Source organism: Agelaius tricolor, unplaced genomic scaffold (assembly GCF_023055355.1).
Source record: "Agelaius tricolor isolate 1412-34295 unplaced genomic scaffold, bAgeTri1.0.p SCAF_132, whole genome shotgun sequence".
In the NCBI taxonomy this organism is placed as follows: domain Eukaryota; kingdom Metazoa; phylum Chordata; class Aves; order Passeriformes; family Icteridae; genus Agelaius; species Agelaius tricolor.
This window is the reverse complement of record NW_027269392.1, coordinates 95,589-114,600: the sequence shown is the minus strand read 5'-3', so window position 1 is coordinate 114,600 and position 19,012 is coordinate 95,589. Positions and strand designations below refer to the sequence as shown.

General features: G+C 47.3%; 1 protein-coding gene and 1 long non-coding RNA gene across 4 annotated transcripts in view; one reads left to right on the top strand and one right to left on the bottom strand.

The window, feature by feature from the left end:
• Nucleotides 1–19,012, bottom strand: part of PFAS (phosphoribosylformylglycinamidine synthase) — a 96,144-nt gene that overhangs the window by 38,509 nt on the left and 38,623 nt on the right. For all 3 annotated transcript variants that reach the window (XM_071420270.1, XM_071420271.1, XM_071420272.1), the window contains exons 10-16: nucleotides 16,762–16,893; nucleotides 12,281–12,409; nucleotides 9,634–9,707; nucleotides 7,363–7,519; nucleotides 4,986–5,047; nucleotides 3,747–3,908; nucleotides 1,472–1,588 (exon numbers count right to left, since the gene is read on the bottom strand). In XM_071420270.1, coding sequence (XP_071276371.1) covers nucleotides 1,472–1,588; nucleotides 3,747–3,908; nucleotides 4,986–5,047; nucleotides 7,363–7,519; nucleotides 9,634–9,707; nucleotides 12,281–12,409; nucleotides 16,762–16,893 — 833 coding nt within the window. The remainder of the gene's footprint in view (nucleotides 1–1,471; nucleotides 1,589–3,746; nucleotides 3,909–4,985; nucleotides 5,048–7,362; nucleotides 7,520–9,633; nucleotides 9,708–12,280; nucleotides 12,410–16,761; nucleotides 16,894–19,012) is intronic.
• The window catches only part of LOC139586693 (uncharacterized), a 35,321-nt gene that overhangs the window by 7,482 nt on the left and 8,827 nt on the right, over nucleotides 1–19,012 (top strand). The window lies entirely within an intron of this gene.

The following is a 19,012-nucleotide window of genomic DNA, read 5'->3' as shown; positions in this document are numbered from 1 at the left end:
TTTGGACTCTTCCCCCCCAAATTTCGGGACAATTTTTGGGGTCCCTGATCATCTTTTGGGGTCCCTTTTTTTTGGAGTTTTTCCCCATTTTTGGGGTCCCATTTTGGGGCATCACCCTCAAATTTCGGGTCGGTTTTTGGGGTCCCATTCTTGACTCTTCCCCCTCCAATTTTGGTTCAGTTTTGGGGCTGTTCCCCTCCCAATTTCGGGTCAGTTTTTGGGGTCCCTGATCACTTTTGGTGCCATTTTTTGGAGTTTTTCCCCCAGTTTTGGGGTCCCATTTTGGGGCATCACCCCCAAATTTCGGGTCGGTTTTTGGGGTCCCATTTTGGACTCTTCCCCCCAAATTTTGGGTCGGTTTTTGGGGTCCCTGATCATCTTTTGGGGTCCCTTTTTTTTGGAGTTTTTCCCCATTTTTGGGGTCCCATTTTGGGGCATCACCCTCAAATTTCGGGTCGGTTTTTGGGGTCCCATTCTTGACTCTTCCCCCTCCAATTTTGGTTCAGTTTTGGGGCTGTTCCCCCCCAAATTTCGGGTCAATTTTTGGGGTCCCTGATCATCTTTTGGGGTCCCTTTCTTTTGGAGTTTTTCCCCATTTTTGGGGTCCCATTTTGGGGCATCGCCCCCAAATTTCGGGTCGGTTTTTGGGGTCCCATTCTGGACACTTCCCCCCCGATTTCGGGTCGGTTTTTGGGGTCCCATTCTGGACTCTTCTCCCCCGATTTCAGGTCAATTTTTGGGGTCCCTGATCATCTTTTGGTGCCATTTTTTTGAGTTTTTCTCCCAGTTTCGGGGCCATTTTTGGGGTCCCATTTTGGGGCATCGCCCTCAAATTTCGGGTCGGTTTTTGGGGTCCCATTCTGGACTCTTCCCCCCCCCAAATTTCGGGTCAATTTTTGGGGTCCCTGATCATCTTTTGGGGTCCCTTTTTTGGAGTTTTTTCCCCATTTTTGGGGTCCCATTTTGGGGCATCGCCCCCAGATTTCGGGTCAGTTTTTGGGGTCCCTTTTTTGGGCTGTTCCACCCAAATTTTGGGTCAGTTTTTGGGGTCCCTGATCATCTTTTGGGGTCCCTTTTTTTGGAGTTTTCCCCCCAGATTTTGGGGCCATTTTTGGGGTCCCATTCTGGACTCTTCCCCCCCCAATTTCGGGGCAGTTTTTGGGGTCCCTTTTTTGGGGTGTTCCCCCAGTTTTGGGGTCCCATTTTGGGGCATCACCCCCAAATTTCGGGTCGGTTTTTGGGGTCCCATTTTGGACTCTTCCCCCCCAGTTTTGGGTCAGTTTTTGGGGTTCCTTTTTTGGGGTGTTCCCCCAGTTTTGGGGTCCCAATTTGGGGCTTTCCCCCAGATTTTTGGTCAGTTTTTGGGGTCCCATTCTGGACTCTTCCCCCCCAAATTTCGGGTCAGTTTTTGGGGTCCCATTCTGGACTCTTCCCCCCCAATTTCGGGTCGGTTTTTGGGGTCCCCTCTCACCTTTTGGGGCATCTTGCCCAGCACCCACTCCAGCTCCAGGTTGACGGGGGTGGGGAGCCCCTTGTGGGACCCCCCAATTTCAGGAACCGGCGAGGCCAGGTCATCGACCAGCACGATCTGGGATGGACACCCCAAAAATCAGCCCAAAACCACCCCAAAAATATCCCCCAAAATCCCCAGAAATCCCCCAAAACAGCAGCAAAAATTTCCCCGAGAAACAACCCCGAAAATTGCCCCAAAACACCAAAAACGGCCCAAAAACACCCACAAAAATCAACCTGGAATACACCCCAAAAACGACCCCAAAATCCTAAAAATGCCCACAGAAATTAACACAAAAATCAACCCCAAAATCACCCCAAAAACAGCCCAAAAATATCCCCAAAATCCCCAGAAATGCCCCAAAACAGCAGCAAAAATTTCCCCGAGAAACGACCCCGAAAATTGCCCCAAAACACCAAAAACAACCCAAAAACACCTGCAAAAATTGCAACAGAAATTAACCCCAAATAGACCCCAAAAACGACCCCAAAATCCCAAAAATGCCCACAAAAATTAACTGAAAAATCAACCCCAAAACCACCCCAAAAATATTCCCCAAAATCCACAAAACCACCCCAAAAAAGCAGAAAAAATTTCCCCAAAAATTGCCCCAAAACACCAAAAACAGCCCAAAACTGCCCACAAAAATCAACCCCGAATACACCCCAAAAATGACCCCAAAACCACCTCAAAATCCCAAAAATGCCCATAAAAATTACCTCGAAAATCAACCCCAAAACCACCCCAAAAATGACCCCAAAACTGCCCCAAAATCCCAAAAATGCCCACAAAAATTAACCCCAAAATCGACCCCAAAACCACCTCAAAAATATCCCCAAAATCCCCAGAAATCCCCCAAAACAGCAGCAAAAATTTCCCCCAAAATTGCCCCAAAACACCAAAAACAGCCCAAAAACACCCACAAAAATTAACCCCAAATACACCCCAAAAACGACCCCAAAAATCCCCAAAACACCCAAAAATGCCCACAAAAATTAACTGAAAAATCAACCCCAAAATCAGCCCAAAAATGACCCCAAAAATACCCCCAAAAACCACCCAAAAATCAACATCAAATGTCCTCAACGTCCCCAACGTCCCCCAATGTCCCCATTAATGTCCCCAGTGTCCCCAACGTCCCCAACGTCCCCCAATGTCCCCATTAATGTCCCCAGTGTCCCCAATGTCCCCAATGTCCCCAATGTCCCCTCTCTCACCGTTCCCTCCTGCCCCCTGATCATGGATGGAGCTCACGGGGTTCCCAATGTCCCCAATGTCCCCAATGTCCCCAAATGTCCCCAGTGTCCCCGTTAATGTCCCCAAATGTCCCCAAATGTCCCCAAATGTCCCCAATGTCCCCTCTCTCACCGTTTCCCCCGGCCCCCTGGTCATGGATGGAGCTCACGGGGTTCCCAATGTCCCCAACATCCCCAATCCCCTCAATGTCCCCAGTGTCCCCAATGTCCCCGTTAATGTCCCCAATGCCCCTAATATCCCAAATGTCCCCAATGTCCCCGTCAATGTCCCCAGTGTCCCCACTGCCCCCAATGGCCCCAACCCCCCAATGTCCCCAGTGTCCCCAGTGTCCCTGTTAATGTCCCCAATGTCCCTTACCCGTCCATCCCCGGTGATTGTCCCCACCACGCTCAGGGGACACCGCTCTCTCTCCCAGTGTCCCCAATGTCCCCAATGTCCCCAATGTCCCCATTAATGTCCCCAATGTCCCTCACCCTGCCATCCCCGGTGATTGTCCCCACCACGCTCAGGGGACACCGCTCATGTCCCCAATGTCCCCATTAATGTCCCCAATGTCCCTCACCCGTCCATCCCCGGTGATTGTCCCCACCACGCTCAGGGGACACCGCTCTCTCTCCAATGTCCCTGTCAGTGTCCCCAATGTCCCCAATGTCCCCATTAATGTCCCCATCAATGTCCCTTACCCTGCCATCCCTGGTGATTGTCCCCACCACGCTCAGGGGACACCGCTCTCTCCAATGTCCCCAATGTCCCCATTAATGTCCCTCACCCGTCCGTCCCCGGTGATTGTCCCCACCACGCTCAGGGGACACCGCTCTCTCTCCAATGTCCCTGTCAGTGTCCCCAATGTCCCCAATGTCCCTTACCCTGCCATCCCCGGTGATTGTCCCCACCACGCTCAGGGGACACCTCTCACCCTCCCATTGTCCCCAATGTCCCCATTAATGTCCCCAATGTCCCCATCAGTGTCCCTTACCCTGCCATCCCCGGTGATTGTCCCCACCACGCTCAGGGGACACCGCTCTCTCTCCGCCAGGCGCCGCAGCAGCCCCAGCGCCTCCGGCCGCACCAGCAGCGCGTTGGACTCCTGGTACTCGGCCCCCCACAGCTCCAGGATGCTCAGCGTGGGGTCACCCAGCTGCCACCGGGGCCACCAAAGTGTCACCAATGTCACCAAGGTGTCACCAAGGTGTCACCGATGTCATCAGTGAAATCACGGGATGGAAGGGGTTAAAGGGTTTGGGGATTTGGGGACAAGGGACACCCAGCTCCAGGATGCTCAGCATGGGGTCACCCAGCTGCCATCAAGGTCACCAAGGTGGCACCAATGTCACAAAGTGTCACCAGGGCCACCAAAGTGTCACCAGGGCCACCAGTGACAATGGCGGATGTCATGGGATTGAAGGGGTTAAAGGGTTTGGGGACACGGGATGAGGGGGACAAGGGGGACAAGGGACACCCACAGCTCCAGGATGCTCAGGGCGGGGTCACCCAGCTGCCACCAAGGCCACCAAAGTGTCACCGACGTCACCAAGGTGTCACCGATGTCATCAGTGAAATCACGGGATGGAAGGGGTTAAAGGGTTTGGGGACACTGGGGACAAGGGACACCCAGAGCTCCAGGACGCTCAGGGCGGGGTCACCCAGCTGCCACCAAGGCCACCAATGTCACCAAGGTGTCACCAGGGTCACCAAGGTGTCACCGATGTCATCAGTGAAATCATGGGATGGAAGGGGTTAAAGGGTTTGGGGACATTGGGGACAAGGGACACTCGGCCCCCCACAGCTCCAGGATGCTCAGCGTGGGGTCACCCAGCTGCCACCAATGTCACCAAGGTGTCACCAAGGTGTCACCAAGGTGTCACCAAGGTGTCACCAAGGCCATTGGTGACAGCGCCAGCAATGGCGCCAGCAATGGCGCACATCAGGGGATGGAAGGGGTTAAAGGGTTTGGGGATTTGGGGACATTGGGGACACTGGGATGACCCTGGGGTGACCCTGGGGTGACATTGGTGACCCTGGGGTGACATTGGGGACAATGAGGGGACACTGGGGACACTGGGGTGACACTGGGGACACTGAGGGGACACTGGGGTGACATTGGTGACCCTGGGGTGACCCTGGGGTGACATTGGGTGACATTGGTGACATTGAGGTGACACTGGGGTGACATTGGTGACACTGGGTGACATTTGGTGACACGCGTGTCACTGACCTGGAAGCGGCTGGCGTAGATGACGGCCCCGGCCGGCTCCGAGATCTCCTTCAGGACATTGCCTGGGGACAGCACAGGGGACATTGGGGACACCAGGGGGGACACCAGGGGGGACATCATTGGGGACATAGGGGACATGGAGAACGTCATTGGGGACATCACTGGGGACAGCAGAGGGGACATTGGGGACATCATTGGGGACATCATTGGGGACACCAGAGGGGACATATGGAGAACGGCATTGGGGACATCATTGGGGACATCATTGGGGACATTGGGGACACGGGGGACACCAGGGGGGACACCAGAGGGGACATCGGGGACATCAGTGGCAACATGGAGAACATCATTGGGGACATCATTGGGGACACCAGAGGGGACATTGGGGACATCAGGGGGGACATCAGAGGGGACACCAGAGGAGACATTGGGGACAGCAGAGGGGACAGCAGTGGCAACACAGAGAACGTCATTGGGGACACGGGGGACAGCAGAGGGGACATTGGGGACACCAGTGGGGACATCAGGGACACGGGGGACAGCAGAGGGGACATCAGTGGCAACACGGAGAACGTCACTGGGGACATCATTGGGGACATCAGAGGGGACACTGGGGACACAGGGGACAGCACAGGGGACATAAGTGGCAACATGGAGAACGTCACTGGGGACACCAGTGGGGACATTGAGGACAGCATCGGGGACATCAAGGACATCATGGGGGACACCACTGGGGACACCACTGGGGACATCACTGAAGGCATGGGACACTATTGAGGACATCGGGGACATCAGCGGGGACAGGGTTGGGGACATCACTGAGGACATCAGCCTGGCACCAGGGATGTGTCCCATGGTGGCCCCGCAATGTCACCAAATGTCCCCAATGTCCCCCATGTCCCCAAATGTCCCCAATGTCACCAAATGTCCCCAATGTCCCCAATGTCCCCCATGTCCCAAAATGTCCCCAAATGTCCCCAATGTCCCCTCTCTCACCGTTCCCCCCGGCCCCCTGATCATGGATGGAGCTCATGGGGTTCCCAATGTCCCCAATGTCCCCATTAATGTCCCCATTAATGTCCCCATTAATGTCCCCAATCCCCTCCAGGTCCCCAAATGTCCCCAATGTCCCCATTAATGTCCCCAATGTCCCCAATGTCCCCTCTCTCACCATTTCCCCCGGCCCCCTGGTCGTGGATGGAGCTCACGGGGTTCCCAATGTCCCCAATGTCCCCAATCCCCCAAATGTCCCCAAATGTCCCCAAATGTCCCCAAATGTCCCCAAATGTCCCCTCTCTCACCGTTCCCCCCCTGCTCCCTGGTCGTGGATGGAGCTCACAGGGTCCCCAATCCCCCCCAAATGCCCCCAATCCCCTCCATGTCCCCAATGTCCCCATTAATGTCCCCAAATGTCCCCTCTCTCACCATTTCCCCCTGCTCCCTGATCATGGATGGAGCTCACGGGGTTCCCAATCCCCTCAATGTCCCCAATGTCCCCAATGTCCCCCAATGTCCCCCAATCTCCCCAGTGCCCCAAATGTCCCCAATGTCCCCATTAATGTCCCCATTAATGTCCCCAATGTCCCCAAATGTCCCCTCTCTCACCATTTCCCCCGGCCCCCTGATCATGGATGGAGCTCACGGGGTTCCCAATGTCCCCAATGTCCCCAGTGTCCCCATTAATGTCCCCATTAATGTCCCCAAATGTCCCCAATGTCCCCAATGTCCCCATTAATGTCCCCAATGTCCCCATTAATGTCCCCATTAATGTCCCCAAATGTCCCCAATGTCCCCAATGTCCCCATTAATGTCCCCAATGTCCCCATTAATGTCCCCAATGTCCCCAAATGTCCCCAATGTCCCCAATGTCCCCTCTCTCACCGTTCCCGCCTGCTCCCTGGTCGTGGATGGAGCTCACGGGGTTCCCAATGTCCCCAATGTCCCCAATCCCCTCAGTGCCCCAAATGTCCCCAATGTCCCCAATCCCCCAAATGTCCCCAATGTCCCCAAATGTCCCCCACCCTCCCAATGTCCCCAATGTCCCCAATGTCCCCAATCTCACCATTTCCCCCGGCCCCCTGGTCGTGGATGGAGCTCACGGGGTTCCCAATCCCCCCAGTGCCCCAATGTCCCCAATCCCCCCAATGTCCCCAAATGTCCCCAAATGTCCCCAAATGTCCCCAAATGTCCCCAGTCTCACCATTCCCCCCGGCCCCCTGGTCGTGGATGGAGCTCACGGGGTTCCCAATGTCCCCAGTGTCCCCAAATGTCCCCCACCCTCCCAAGGTGCCAAATGTCCCCAAATGTCCCCAATGTCCCCCAATGTCCCCCAATGTCCCCAAATGTCCCCAAATGTCCCCAATGTCCCCAATCTCACCATTTCCCCCGGCCCCCTGGTCGTGGATGGAGCTCACGGGGTTCCCGGCCCCGCTCTCGATGCAGCCCCTCAGGACCCGGTTCAGTTTCTGCTCCATCTCGGGGTCCCCCCTCTGCACGGCCCCCAGGTCCCGCTCGGCCTCGTTGTCCCCCTGCACCTGGGGAGGGGACACGGGGTGGGGACAACGGGGGTGGCACCAAAAAAATTCCCAAAAAAAAAAATTCCACGCGGGAACGGTAAAAAATGGGGAAAAAACCCCAAAAAAATCGGTCCGGGAATGGTAAAAATCCCGTTAAAAAGGCTCGAAAAATAATGAGGAGAAAGTTCTGAAATAGCAAAATCCCAAAAATCCCATCCAGGAAAAATCCCAAAATTCCCAACAGGAAATTCCCCCAAATCCCAAAATCCCAAATAAGTCCAGGAATGGCAAAAATCCCATTAAAAAGGCTCAAATATGGCGAAAAATAATGAGCAGAAAGACCCTAAAATAGTAAAATCCCAAAAATCCCATCCAGGAAAAATTCCCAAAATTCCCAACAGGAAATTCCCCCAAATCCCGAAATCCCAAATAAATCCTGACCAGAAATCTCAAAAATCCCAAAATGCCAAAAAAATCCCATCCAGAAACCTCAAAAATCCCAAAAACCCAAAATCCCAAATAAATCCTGACCAGAAACCTCAAAAATCCCAAAAATCCCCGATCAAAAACCTCAAAAATCCCAAAAATCCCCGATCAAAATCCTCAAAAATCCCAAAATGCCAAAAAATCCCAATCAAAATCCTCAAAAATCCCAAAATTCAAAAAAATCCCAACCTGGGACCAGAAAAATCCCAAAACTCCCAAATTGCCCCAAAATTCCCTCAAATCCACCCCAAATCCACCCAAAATTTGCCCAGATTTCCCCAAAATCCCCCCGAAATTTTCCCAAAATCCCCAGAAAAAATTCCCAAATTTTCCCAAAATCCCCTCAAAATTCCACCCAAAAATCCCCAAATTTCCATCCCCAAATCCCCCTAAAATCCCCCAAATTTCACCCAAAAATCCCCAAAAATTTTCCCAAATCCCCAATTTTCCCAAAATCCCCCAAAAAATCCCAAATTCCACCCCAAAAATTCCCCAAATTCCACCCAAAATTCCACCCAAAAATCCCCAAATTTTTCCCCCAAATCCCCCCCAAAAATCTTCCCCAAAAAATCCCAAAATTTCCCAAAATTCCACCCAAAAATCCCCAAATTTTCCCCTCCAAATCCCCCTAAAATCCCCCAAATTTCACCCAAAAATCCCCAAAAATCTTCCCCAAAATTTTCCCAAATCCCCAATTTTCCCAAAATCCCAATAAAATCTTAAATTTCCCCAAAATTCCCCAAATTCCACCCAAAAATCCCCAAATTTTCCCCCCCAAATCCCCCTAAAATCCCCCAAATTTCACCCCAAAATTTTCCCCAAATTCCACCTCAAAAATCCCCAAATTTTCCACCCCAAATCCCCCTAAAATCCCCCAAATTTCACCCCAAAAATCTCCAAAATTTTCCCCAAATCCCCAATTTTCCCAAAATCCCCCCAAAAAATCCCAGATTTTCCCAAAATCCCCTCCAAATTCCACCCAAAAAATCCCAAATTTTCCCCCCAAAATCCCCCAAAAATTTGCCCAAATTTTCCCAAAATCCCCAGAAAATCCCCAGAAAAAATTCCCAAATTTTCCACCCAAAATCCCCCAAATCCCACCCAAAACTCCACCCAAATTCCCCTCCAAATTTCACCCAAAAATCTTCCCCAAAATTGTCTCAAAATCCCCCCAAAAAATCCCAAATTTTCCTAAAATCCCCCAAATTCCACCCAAAAATCCCCAAATTTCCCCCCCCAAATCCCCCTAAAATCCCCCAAATTTCACCCCAAAATTTTCCCCAAATTCCACCCAAAAATCCCCAAATTTTCCCCCAAATCCCCTAAATTTCACCCAAAAATCTTCCCCAAAATCTTCCCCAAATCCCCCCAAAAAATCCCAAAATTCCCCAAATTCCACCCAAAAATCCCCAAATTTTTCCCCCCAAATTTCACCCCAAAATCCCCAAAAATAAATTCCCAAATTTTCCCAAAATCCCCCAAATTCCACCCAAAAATCCCCCAAATTCCCCTCCAAATTCCACCCCAAAATCCCCAAATTCCACCCCAAAAAATCCCAAAATTTCCCAAAATTTCCCCCAAATTTCAGCCCAAAATCCCCCAAAATTTTCCCAATTTTCCCAAAATCCCCGGAATTTGCCCCAAACCTGGATGGAGGAGGCGGCCCCTCCCCCCACGCCGATCCTGTACACGGGACCCCCCAACTTCACCACCAGCATCCCTGGGATGGGAAATTTGGGGGAAATTTGGGGGATTTTGGGAAAATTGGGGAAATTTGGGAAAAATTGGGGAAAATTTGGAAAAAATTGGGGGAAAATTGGGGGATTTTGGGGAAAATTTGGGGATTTTGGGGGGATTTTTTGGGGATATGGGGAAAATTTGGGGGGAAAATTGGGGGATTTTGGGGGATTTTGGGGAAAATTTGGGGGATTTTGGGAAAATTTGGAAAATGTGGGGAGATTTGGGGAAAAATTGGGGGAAAATTTGAGGAAAATTTGGGGGATTTTGGGGGGATTTTGGGGGGATTTCAGGGCACATTTTTGAGGGATTTGGGGGATTTTGGGGGAAATTTGGGAAAATTTGGGGATAATTTGGGGGATTTTGGGGAAAAATTTGGGGGAAGTTTTGGGGAAATTTTGGGGGAAGTTTTGGGGAAATTTTGGGGGAAGTTTTGGGGAAAAATTTGGGGGAAATTTTGGGGATTTTGGGGGAAATTTGGGAAAATTTGGGGATAATTTGGGGGATTTTGGGGGAAAATTTGAGGGAAATTTGGGGGAAAATTTGAGGGAAATTTGGGGGATTTTGGGAAAATTTGGGGGAAATTTGGGGGGATTTAGGGGAAAATTTGGGGGAAGTTTTGGGGAAATTTTGGGGGATTTTGGGAAAATTGGGGGGAAGATTTGGGGGAAATTTTGGGGGATCTTTTGGGGAAAATTTTGGGGAAATTTGGGGCAAATTTGGGGGGAAATTGGGGGGGATTTTGGGAAAATTTGGGGAATTTGAGGAAAATTTGAGGGAAAATTTGGGGGGATTTAGGGGAAAATTGGGGGGATTTAGGGGGGATTTGGGAAAATTGGGAAAATTTGGGGAGATTTGGGGAAAATTTGGGGAAAATTTGAGGGAAATTTGCGGGATTTTGGGAAAATTTGGGAGATTTTTAGGGGAGATTTTGGGGGGATTTTTAGGGGATTTTGGGGGAATTTTGAGGGAAATTTGGGGGATTTTGAGGGAAATTTGTGACAATTTTGGGGTATCTTTTTGGGGTATTTTGGGGCTATTTTTGGGACATTTTTGGGGTATTTTTTGGTTCATTTTGGGGTATATTTTAGGGTATTTTAAGGTTATTTTTGGGACATTTTTGGGGTATTTTTTTGGGTATTTTAAGGTTATTTTTGGTTCATTTTGGGGTTATTTTTGGGACATTTTTGAGGTATATTTTAGGGTATTTTAAGGTTATTTTTGGTTCATTTTGGGGTTATTTTTGGGTCATTTTTGGTATATTTTTGGTGTACTTTTGTGATATTTCTGGGGTATTTTTGGGGTTATTTTCGGGACATTTTTGGGGTAATTTTTGGTTCATTTTGGGCTATATTTTAGGGTATTTTAAGGTTATTTTTTGGACATTTTTGGGGTAATTTTTGGGACATTTTGGGCTATATTTTAGGGTATTTTAAGGTTATTTTTGGTTCATTTGGGGGTTATTTTTGTGATATTTTTGGGGTGTATTTTAGGGTATCTTAAGGTTATTTTTGGGATATTTTTGGCATATTTTTTCATTCATTTTGGGCTATATTTTAGGGTATTTTAAGGTTATTTTTTGTTCATTTTGGGGTTATTTTTGGGACATTTTTGGGGTATATTTTTGGGTATTTTAAGGTTATTTTTGGGACATTTTTGGCGTATTTTTTTGGGTTTTTTAAGGTTATTTTTGGTTCATTTTGGGGTTACTTTTAGGACATTTTTGCGGTATTTTTTTGGGGTATTTTCAGGTTATTTTTGGGACATTTTTTGGGTTATTTTGGGGTATTTTAAAGTTATTTTTGGGACCTTTTTTGGGGTGTATTTTAGGGTATTTTAAGGTTATTTCTGGGGTATTTTTGGGGTATATTTTAGGGTATTTTAAGGTAATTTTTCCTTCATTTGGGGGTTATTTTGGGGTCATTTTTGGGTGTATTTTTGTGATATTTCTGGTGTATTTTTGGGGTTATTTTTGGGACATTTTTGGGGTATATTTTAGGGTATTTTAAGGTTATTTTTCCTTCATTTTGAGGTTATTTTTGGGTCATTTTTGAGGTATATTTTAGGGTATTTTAAGGTTATTTTTGGTTCATTTTTGGGGTTATTTTTGGGGTATATTTTAGGGCATTTTAAGGTTAATTTGGGACTTTTTGGGGTGTATTTTAGGGTATTTTTAGGTTATTTTTGGGACATTCTTGGGGTATATTTTAGGGTATTTTAAGGTTATTTTTGGGACATTTTTGAGGTATATTTTAGGGGTATTTTAAGGTTATTTTTGGGACATTCTTGGGACATTCTTGGGGTATATTTTTGGGGTATTTTAAGGTTATTTTGGGGACATTTTTGGGGTATATTTTAGGGTATTTTAAGATTATTTTTAGGACATTTTTGGTGTATTTTTAGTGTATTTTTGTGATATTTTTGAGGTATATTTTAGGGTATTTTAAGGTTATTTTTGCTTCTTTTTTGGGGTTATTTTTTGGGTCATTTCGGGTCATTTTTTGGGCCGTTTTGGGTCATTTTTTGGGTCGTTTTTTGTTATTTTTGGGCCCTCACCTGGCTCTGGGCTCTCCTTCTTGACGTGTTCGTCCTCCAGGGCCCCGATGCCTCCGCTGAACATGATGGGCTTGATCCACTCCCGGCGCTGGCCCCCGGGCAGCACCTGCCCGAAGGAGCGGGCGAAGCCTGCAAAGCCCAAAATCCGTCAAATTCCACCCAAATTTACCCAAAATCCCCGAAAAAACCCGGCCAAAATCGGCCAAAATTGGCCAAAATCGGAGAAACACGAATAGGGCAAAAAAAACCGGCCAAAATCAGCCCCAAAGTATCCGAAAATCGCCACAAAATAAAGAAAAAAATCAGCCCAAAAGTATCAGCCAAAACCAGCCAAATCAAAGAAACTTAAAATCTTCAAAAAATCCCCCAAAATACCCCCAAAAATCCCAGCCCAAATCACCCCAAAATCCCCCAAAAAATCCAAATTGGAGAAACCCAAAATCCCCAAAAATCCCAGCCCAAATCACCCCAAAATACCCAAATTGGAGAAACCCAAAATCCCCCAAAATCAGCCCAAAAATCCCCCAAAATCAGCCCAAAATCCCCAAAAATCCCAGCCCAAATCACCCCAAAATACCCAAATTGGAGAAACCCAAAATCCCCCAAAATCAGCCCAAAAATCCCCCAAAATCAGCCCAAAATCCCCCCAAAATCCCAGCCCAAATCGCTCCAAAATACCCAAATTGGAGAAACCCAAAATCCCCCAAAATCCCCCAAAAATCACCCAAAAATATCAGCCAAAAACAAAATCACCCCAAAATCCCCCAAAAATCCCAGCCCAAATCACCCAAAATACTCAAATTCGAGAAACCCAAAATCCCTGAAAATCCCCCCAAAATCACCCAAAAATATCAGCCAAAAACACCCCAAAATACCCAAATTGGAGAAACCCAAAATCCCCCAAAATCAACCAAAAATCCCAGCCCAAAATCCCCCAAAATCCCCCCAAAATCAACCAAAAATCCCAGCCCAAATCACCCCAAAATACCCAAATTGGAGAAACCCAAAATCCCCAAAAATCACCCAAAAATCCCAGCCCAAATCACCCGAAAATCCCCCAAAATCACCCAAAAATCACCCCAAAAATCCCAGCCCAAATCACCCCAAAATCCCCCAAAATCACCCAAAAATCACCCCAAAAATCCCAGCCCATATCACCCCAAAATCCCCCAAAAAATCCAAATTGGAGAAACCCAAAATCCCTGAAAATCCCCCCAAAATCACCCAAAAATCCCAGCCCAAACCACCCTAAAATACCCAAATCAAAGAAACCAAAAACCCCCCAAAATCGCCCCAAATTCCCAGCCCAAATCCCCCCAAAATACCCAAATTGGAGAAACCCAAAATCCCCTAAAATCCCCCAAAAATCCCAGCCCAAATCACCCCAAAATACCCAAATCAAAAAAACCCAAAATCCCCCCAAAATCCCGGCCCAAATCCCCAAATTGGAGAAACCCAAAATGCCCCAAAATTGCCCCAAAATCCCCCAAAAATCCCAGCCCAAATCACCCCAAAATACCCAAATTGGAAAAACCCAAAATCCCCGAAAATCCCCCAAAATCAACCAAAAATCCCAGCCTAAATCACCCCAAAATACCCAAATTGGAGAAACCCAAAATGCCCCAAAATCCCCCAAAATCACCCAAAAATATCAGCCAAAAACACCCAAATCAAAGAAACTGAAAATCCCCCAAAATCACCCCAAAATCAACCAAAAATCCCAGCCCAAATTGCCCCAAAATCGCCCCAAAATCCCAGCCGAAATCACCCCAAAATTCCCAAATTGGAGAAACCCAAAATCCCCCAAAATCCCCCAAAATTCCCCCAAAAATCCCAGCCCAAATCACCCCAAAATGCCCCAAAATCCCAGCCCAAATCACCCCAAAATACCCAAATTCGAGAAACCCAAAATCCCCCAAAATTGCCCCAAAATCCCCCAAAAATCCCCACCCAAAATCCCCCAAAAATCTCCCAAAATCCCAGCCCAAATCACCCCAAAATCCCCCAAAATCAACCAAAAATCCCAGCCCAAATCACTCCAAAATACCCAAATTGGAGAAACCCAAAATCCCCCCAAAATCCCCCAAAATCACCCCAAAATCCCTGCCCAAAACACCCCAAAATACCCAAATCAAAGAAACCCAAAATGCCCCAAAATTGCCCCAAAATCACCCAAAAATCCCAGCCCAAAATCCCCCCAAAATTCCCAAATTGGAGAAACCCAAAATCCCCCAAATTTACTCTAAAATTGGTCCAAAATCAGCCCAAAAATGCCCCAAAATGATCCCAAAATTGCCCCAAAATCCCAGCCAAAATCAGAAAATCAGAAAAACCCAAAATCCCTCAAAATTCACCCCAAAATCTGCCCCAAAATCTCCCAAATTCACCCCAAAATCTGCCCCAAAATCAGCCAAAAATTGCCCCAAATTTACCCTAAAATGGTCCCCAAATGTCCCCAAATTGTCCCTAAACCCCAAAAGCTCCAAAAATGCCCCAAAATGTCCCCAAAATGCCCAAAATTGGCCCCAAACCCACCCTGAAATGTCCCCAAATTGTCCCCAAATTGTCCCCAAGTGTCTCCAAACCCCCTCCAAATCCCCCAAAATTGTCCCCAAAACGGCCCTGAAATGGCCCCAAAATTGTCCCCAAAATTGTCCCAAAAACTCCTCAAATGTCCCCAAAGTGTCCCAGGTGTCCTCACAATGTCCCCAAATGTCCCAAGAAATGACAAAAAAAGTCCCAAAAATTCCTCCAAATGTCCCCAAATTGTCCCCAATTGTCCCCAAACCCCCCCAAAATTGTCCCCAAGGTGTCCCAGGTGTTGCCAAACCTCCTCCAAATGTCCCCAAAGTGTCCCCAAAACCTCCCAAACCTGTCCCAAATTATCCCCAAACCCCCCAAAATTGCTCCCAGGTGTCCCGAAATGTCCCCAAAAATGTCCCCAAAGTGTCCCCAGGTGTCCTCACAATGTCCCAGAACTGTCCCCAAAACTGCCCCAAAACTTCCTCAAACTTGTCCCAGATTGTCCCCAAAATGTCCCCAAACCCCCCCAGATGTCCCCAAAGCTGCCCCCAGAACCTCCCAAACTTGTCCCAATTGTCCCCAAACATCCCCAGGTGCCCCCAGACCTCCCAAAATGTCCCAGATTTGTCCCCAAAGTGTCCTCAAAAATGCCCCAAAACTTTCCAAACTTGTCCCAAATCATCCCCAAAGGGTCCCCAAAACTGCCCCAAAATGTCCCCAGAACCTCCCAAAAATGCCCCAAATTGTCCCCAGATGTCCCCAAAGTGTCCCCAAAACCTCCCAAACTTGTCCCAAATTATCCCCAAACCAGTCCCCAAAATGTCCCCAAAACTGCCCCAAATCATCCCCAGAACCTCCCAAAACTTCCCAAACTTGTCCCAAACTGTCCCCAAAGGTTCCCAGATGTCCCCAAAATGTCCCCAGAACCTCCCAAAAATGCCCCCAAACTTGTCCCAAATTATCCCCAAATTGTCCCCAAATGTCCCCAGGTGTCCCCAAAATGTCCCCAAAACTGCCCCTAATCATCCCCAGAACCTCCCAAAACTGCCCCAAAACTTCCTCAAACTTGTCCCAAAGTGTCCCCAAATGTCCCCAAAACTGCCCCAAAGTGTCCCCAAATGTCCCCAGCTGTCCCCAAATGTCCCCAAAACCTCCCAAAAATGCCCCAAAACATCCCCAGATTGTCCCCCAAATCCCTCAGGTGTCCCCAAAGTGTCCCCAAAACTGCCCAAAATTGTCCCCAAATGTCCCCAAAACGTCCCCAGAACCTCCCCAAAGTGTCCCCCAAAACCTCCCAAACTTGTCCCAAATTATCCCCAAAGTGTCCCCAAAACTGCCCCAAAATGTCCCCAGAACCTCCCAAACTTGTCCCAAAATGTCCCCAGAACCTCCCAAAAATGCCCCAAACTTGTCCCAAATTATCCCCAAAGGTCCCCAGGTGTCCCCAAAATGTCCCCAGAATGTCCCCAGAATGCCCCAAATCGTCCCCAGAACCTCCCAAAACTTCCCAAACTTGTCCCAAACTGTCCCCAAAGGTTCCCAGATGTCCCCAAATGTCCCCAAAACTGCCCCAAAATGTCCCCAGAACCTCCCAAACTTGTCCCAAAATGTCCCCAGAACCTCCCAAAAATGCCCAAAACTTGTCCCAAATTATCCCCAGATTGTCCCCAAACAGTCCCCAGGTGTCCCCCAATGTCCCCAAAATGTCCCCAAAACTGCCCCAAAACTTCCCAAACTTGTCCCAAATTGTCCCCAAAACTGCCCCAAAACTGCCCCAAATCATCCCCAGAACCTCCCAAAAATGCCCCCAAACTTGTCCCAAATTATCCCCAAAGTGTCCCCAAAAATGTCCCTAAACCTCCCAAAACTGCCCCAAAACTTCCCAAACTTGTCCCAAATTGTCCCCAAATGTCCCCAAATGTCCCCAAATGTCCCCAAATGTCCCCAAATGTCCCCACCTGCCAGCAGGGGCTCCCCGAATTTGTTGCCGTAGTCGCTGGCGCCGTCGCTGGCCCCGAGCGCCACCTCCAGGGGCCGGGCAAAGGATGAGGGGTACGGGGCCAGGGCATCCTCCCAGGGCTGCTCGTAGCCTGAATTGGGCCAAAAAACCAAAAATTTGGGAAAATATAAAAAATTGGGGGAAAAAACCCAAAAATCGGGAGAGGAAAACGCGAAAAAATGGGAAAAAAAACTCAAAAAAATGGGAAAAAAGCCCAAAAAACGAGCGAAAAAAGCCCAAATTTTGGGGGAATTTTCACCAATTTTTGGGGGATTTTTTGGGATTTTTCACAAATTTTTGGGGAAATTTTTGGGGATTTTTCACAAATTTTGGGGGATTTTTTTGGGATTTTTTCACAATTTTGGGGATTTTTCACAAATTTTTGAAGGGTTTTTGGGGGGTACGGGGCCAGGGGATCCTCCCAGGGCTGCTCGTAGCCTGAATTGGGCCAAAAAAACAGAAATTTGGGAAAATATAAAAAATTTGGAGAAGGAAACACAAAAAAACGGAAAAAAAACCCCCAAAAAATGGGAAAAAAACCCAAAAAAATGAGTGAGAAAACCCCAAATTTAGGGGGAATTTGGGGGATTTTTCACCAATTTTTGGGGGATTTTCCACCAATTTTTGGGGAGAATTCGGGGGAATTCTTTGGGATTTTTCACAAATTTTTTGGGGATTTTTGGGGAATTTTTGATAAATTTCTTGGGGATATTGGGGGGAATTTTTTGGGATTTTTCACAAATTTTGGGGGTTTTTTTTCACAATTTTTGGGGGATTTTTTCACAAATTTTTTGGGGATTTTTGGGGAATTTTTGATAAATTTGGGGGGAATATTTTGGGGATTTTTTCACAATTTTTTTTGGATTTTTCACAAATTTTTTGAAGGATTTTTTGGGGTTTTTGGGGGCTACGGGGCCAGGGCATCCTCCCAGGGCTGCTCGTAGCCTGAATTGGGCCAAAAAACCAAAATTTTGGGAAAAAATAAAAAATTTGGAGAAGGAAACACAAAAAAAAAGGAAAAAAACCCAAAAAAACGGGAAAAAAACCCCAAAAAATGGGCGAGAAAAGCCCAAAAAATGAGCGAGAAAAGCCCAAAAATGGGGAATAAAACCCCAAATTTGGGGGGATTTTTTCACCAATTTTTGGGGAGAATTCAGGGAAATTTGGGGGAATTTTTTGGGATTTTTCACAAATTTTTGGGGATTTTTTTGGGATTTTTCACAAATTTTTGGGGGAATTTTTTGGGGATTTTTTCACAAATTTTTGGGGGTTTTCGGGGGGTACGGGGCCAGGGGATCCTCCCAGGGCTGCTCGTAGCCTGAATTGGGCCAAAAAACCAAAATTTTGGGAAAAAATCAAAAATTGGGGAAAAAACCCCAAAAATCAGGAGAGGAAAACGCGAAAAAATGGGGAGAAAAGCCCAAAAAATGAGCAAGAAAAACCCCAAAAATGGGGAGAAAAGCCCAAAAAATGGGGAATAAAAACCCAAATTTAGGGAGAATTTACACAAATTTTTGGGGAATTTTTGGGGATTTTTCACAAATTTTTGAGGAAATTTTTGGGGATTTTTCACAAATTTTGGGGAATTTTTTGGGGATTTTTCACAAATTTTTGGGGATTTTTTGGGGGGAATTTTGGGGGATTTTTCAACAATTTTGGGGGATTTTTGGGGAATTTTTGATAAATTTTGTGGGGCTTTTGGGAGGAATTTTTGGGCATTTTTCACAAATTTTTGGGATTTTGTCACAGATTTTTGGGGGGTACAGGGACAGGGGATCCTCCCAGGGCTGCTCGTAGCCTGAATTGGGCCAAAAAACCAAAATTTTGGGCAAAAATCAAAAATTGGGGAAAAAACCCCAAAAATCGGGAGAGGAAAACGCGAAAAAATGGGGAGAAAAGCCCAAAAAATGAGCAAGAAAACCCCAAAAAATGGGCAAGAAAAACCCCAAAAATGGGGAATAAAAACCCAAATTTAGGGAGAATTTACACAAATTTTTGGGGAATTTTTGGGGAATTTTTCACAAATTTTTTGGGGATTTTTGGGGAATTTTTGATAAATTTTGGGGTGATTTTTTTGGGATTTTTTTCACAAATTTTTGGGGATTTTTTGGGGTGATTTTTGAGGGTTTTGGGGGATTTTTTAGGGATTTTTCGGGAATTTTTGGGGAATTTTGGGGGATTTTTTCACAAATTTTTAAAGGATTTTTGGG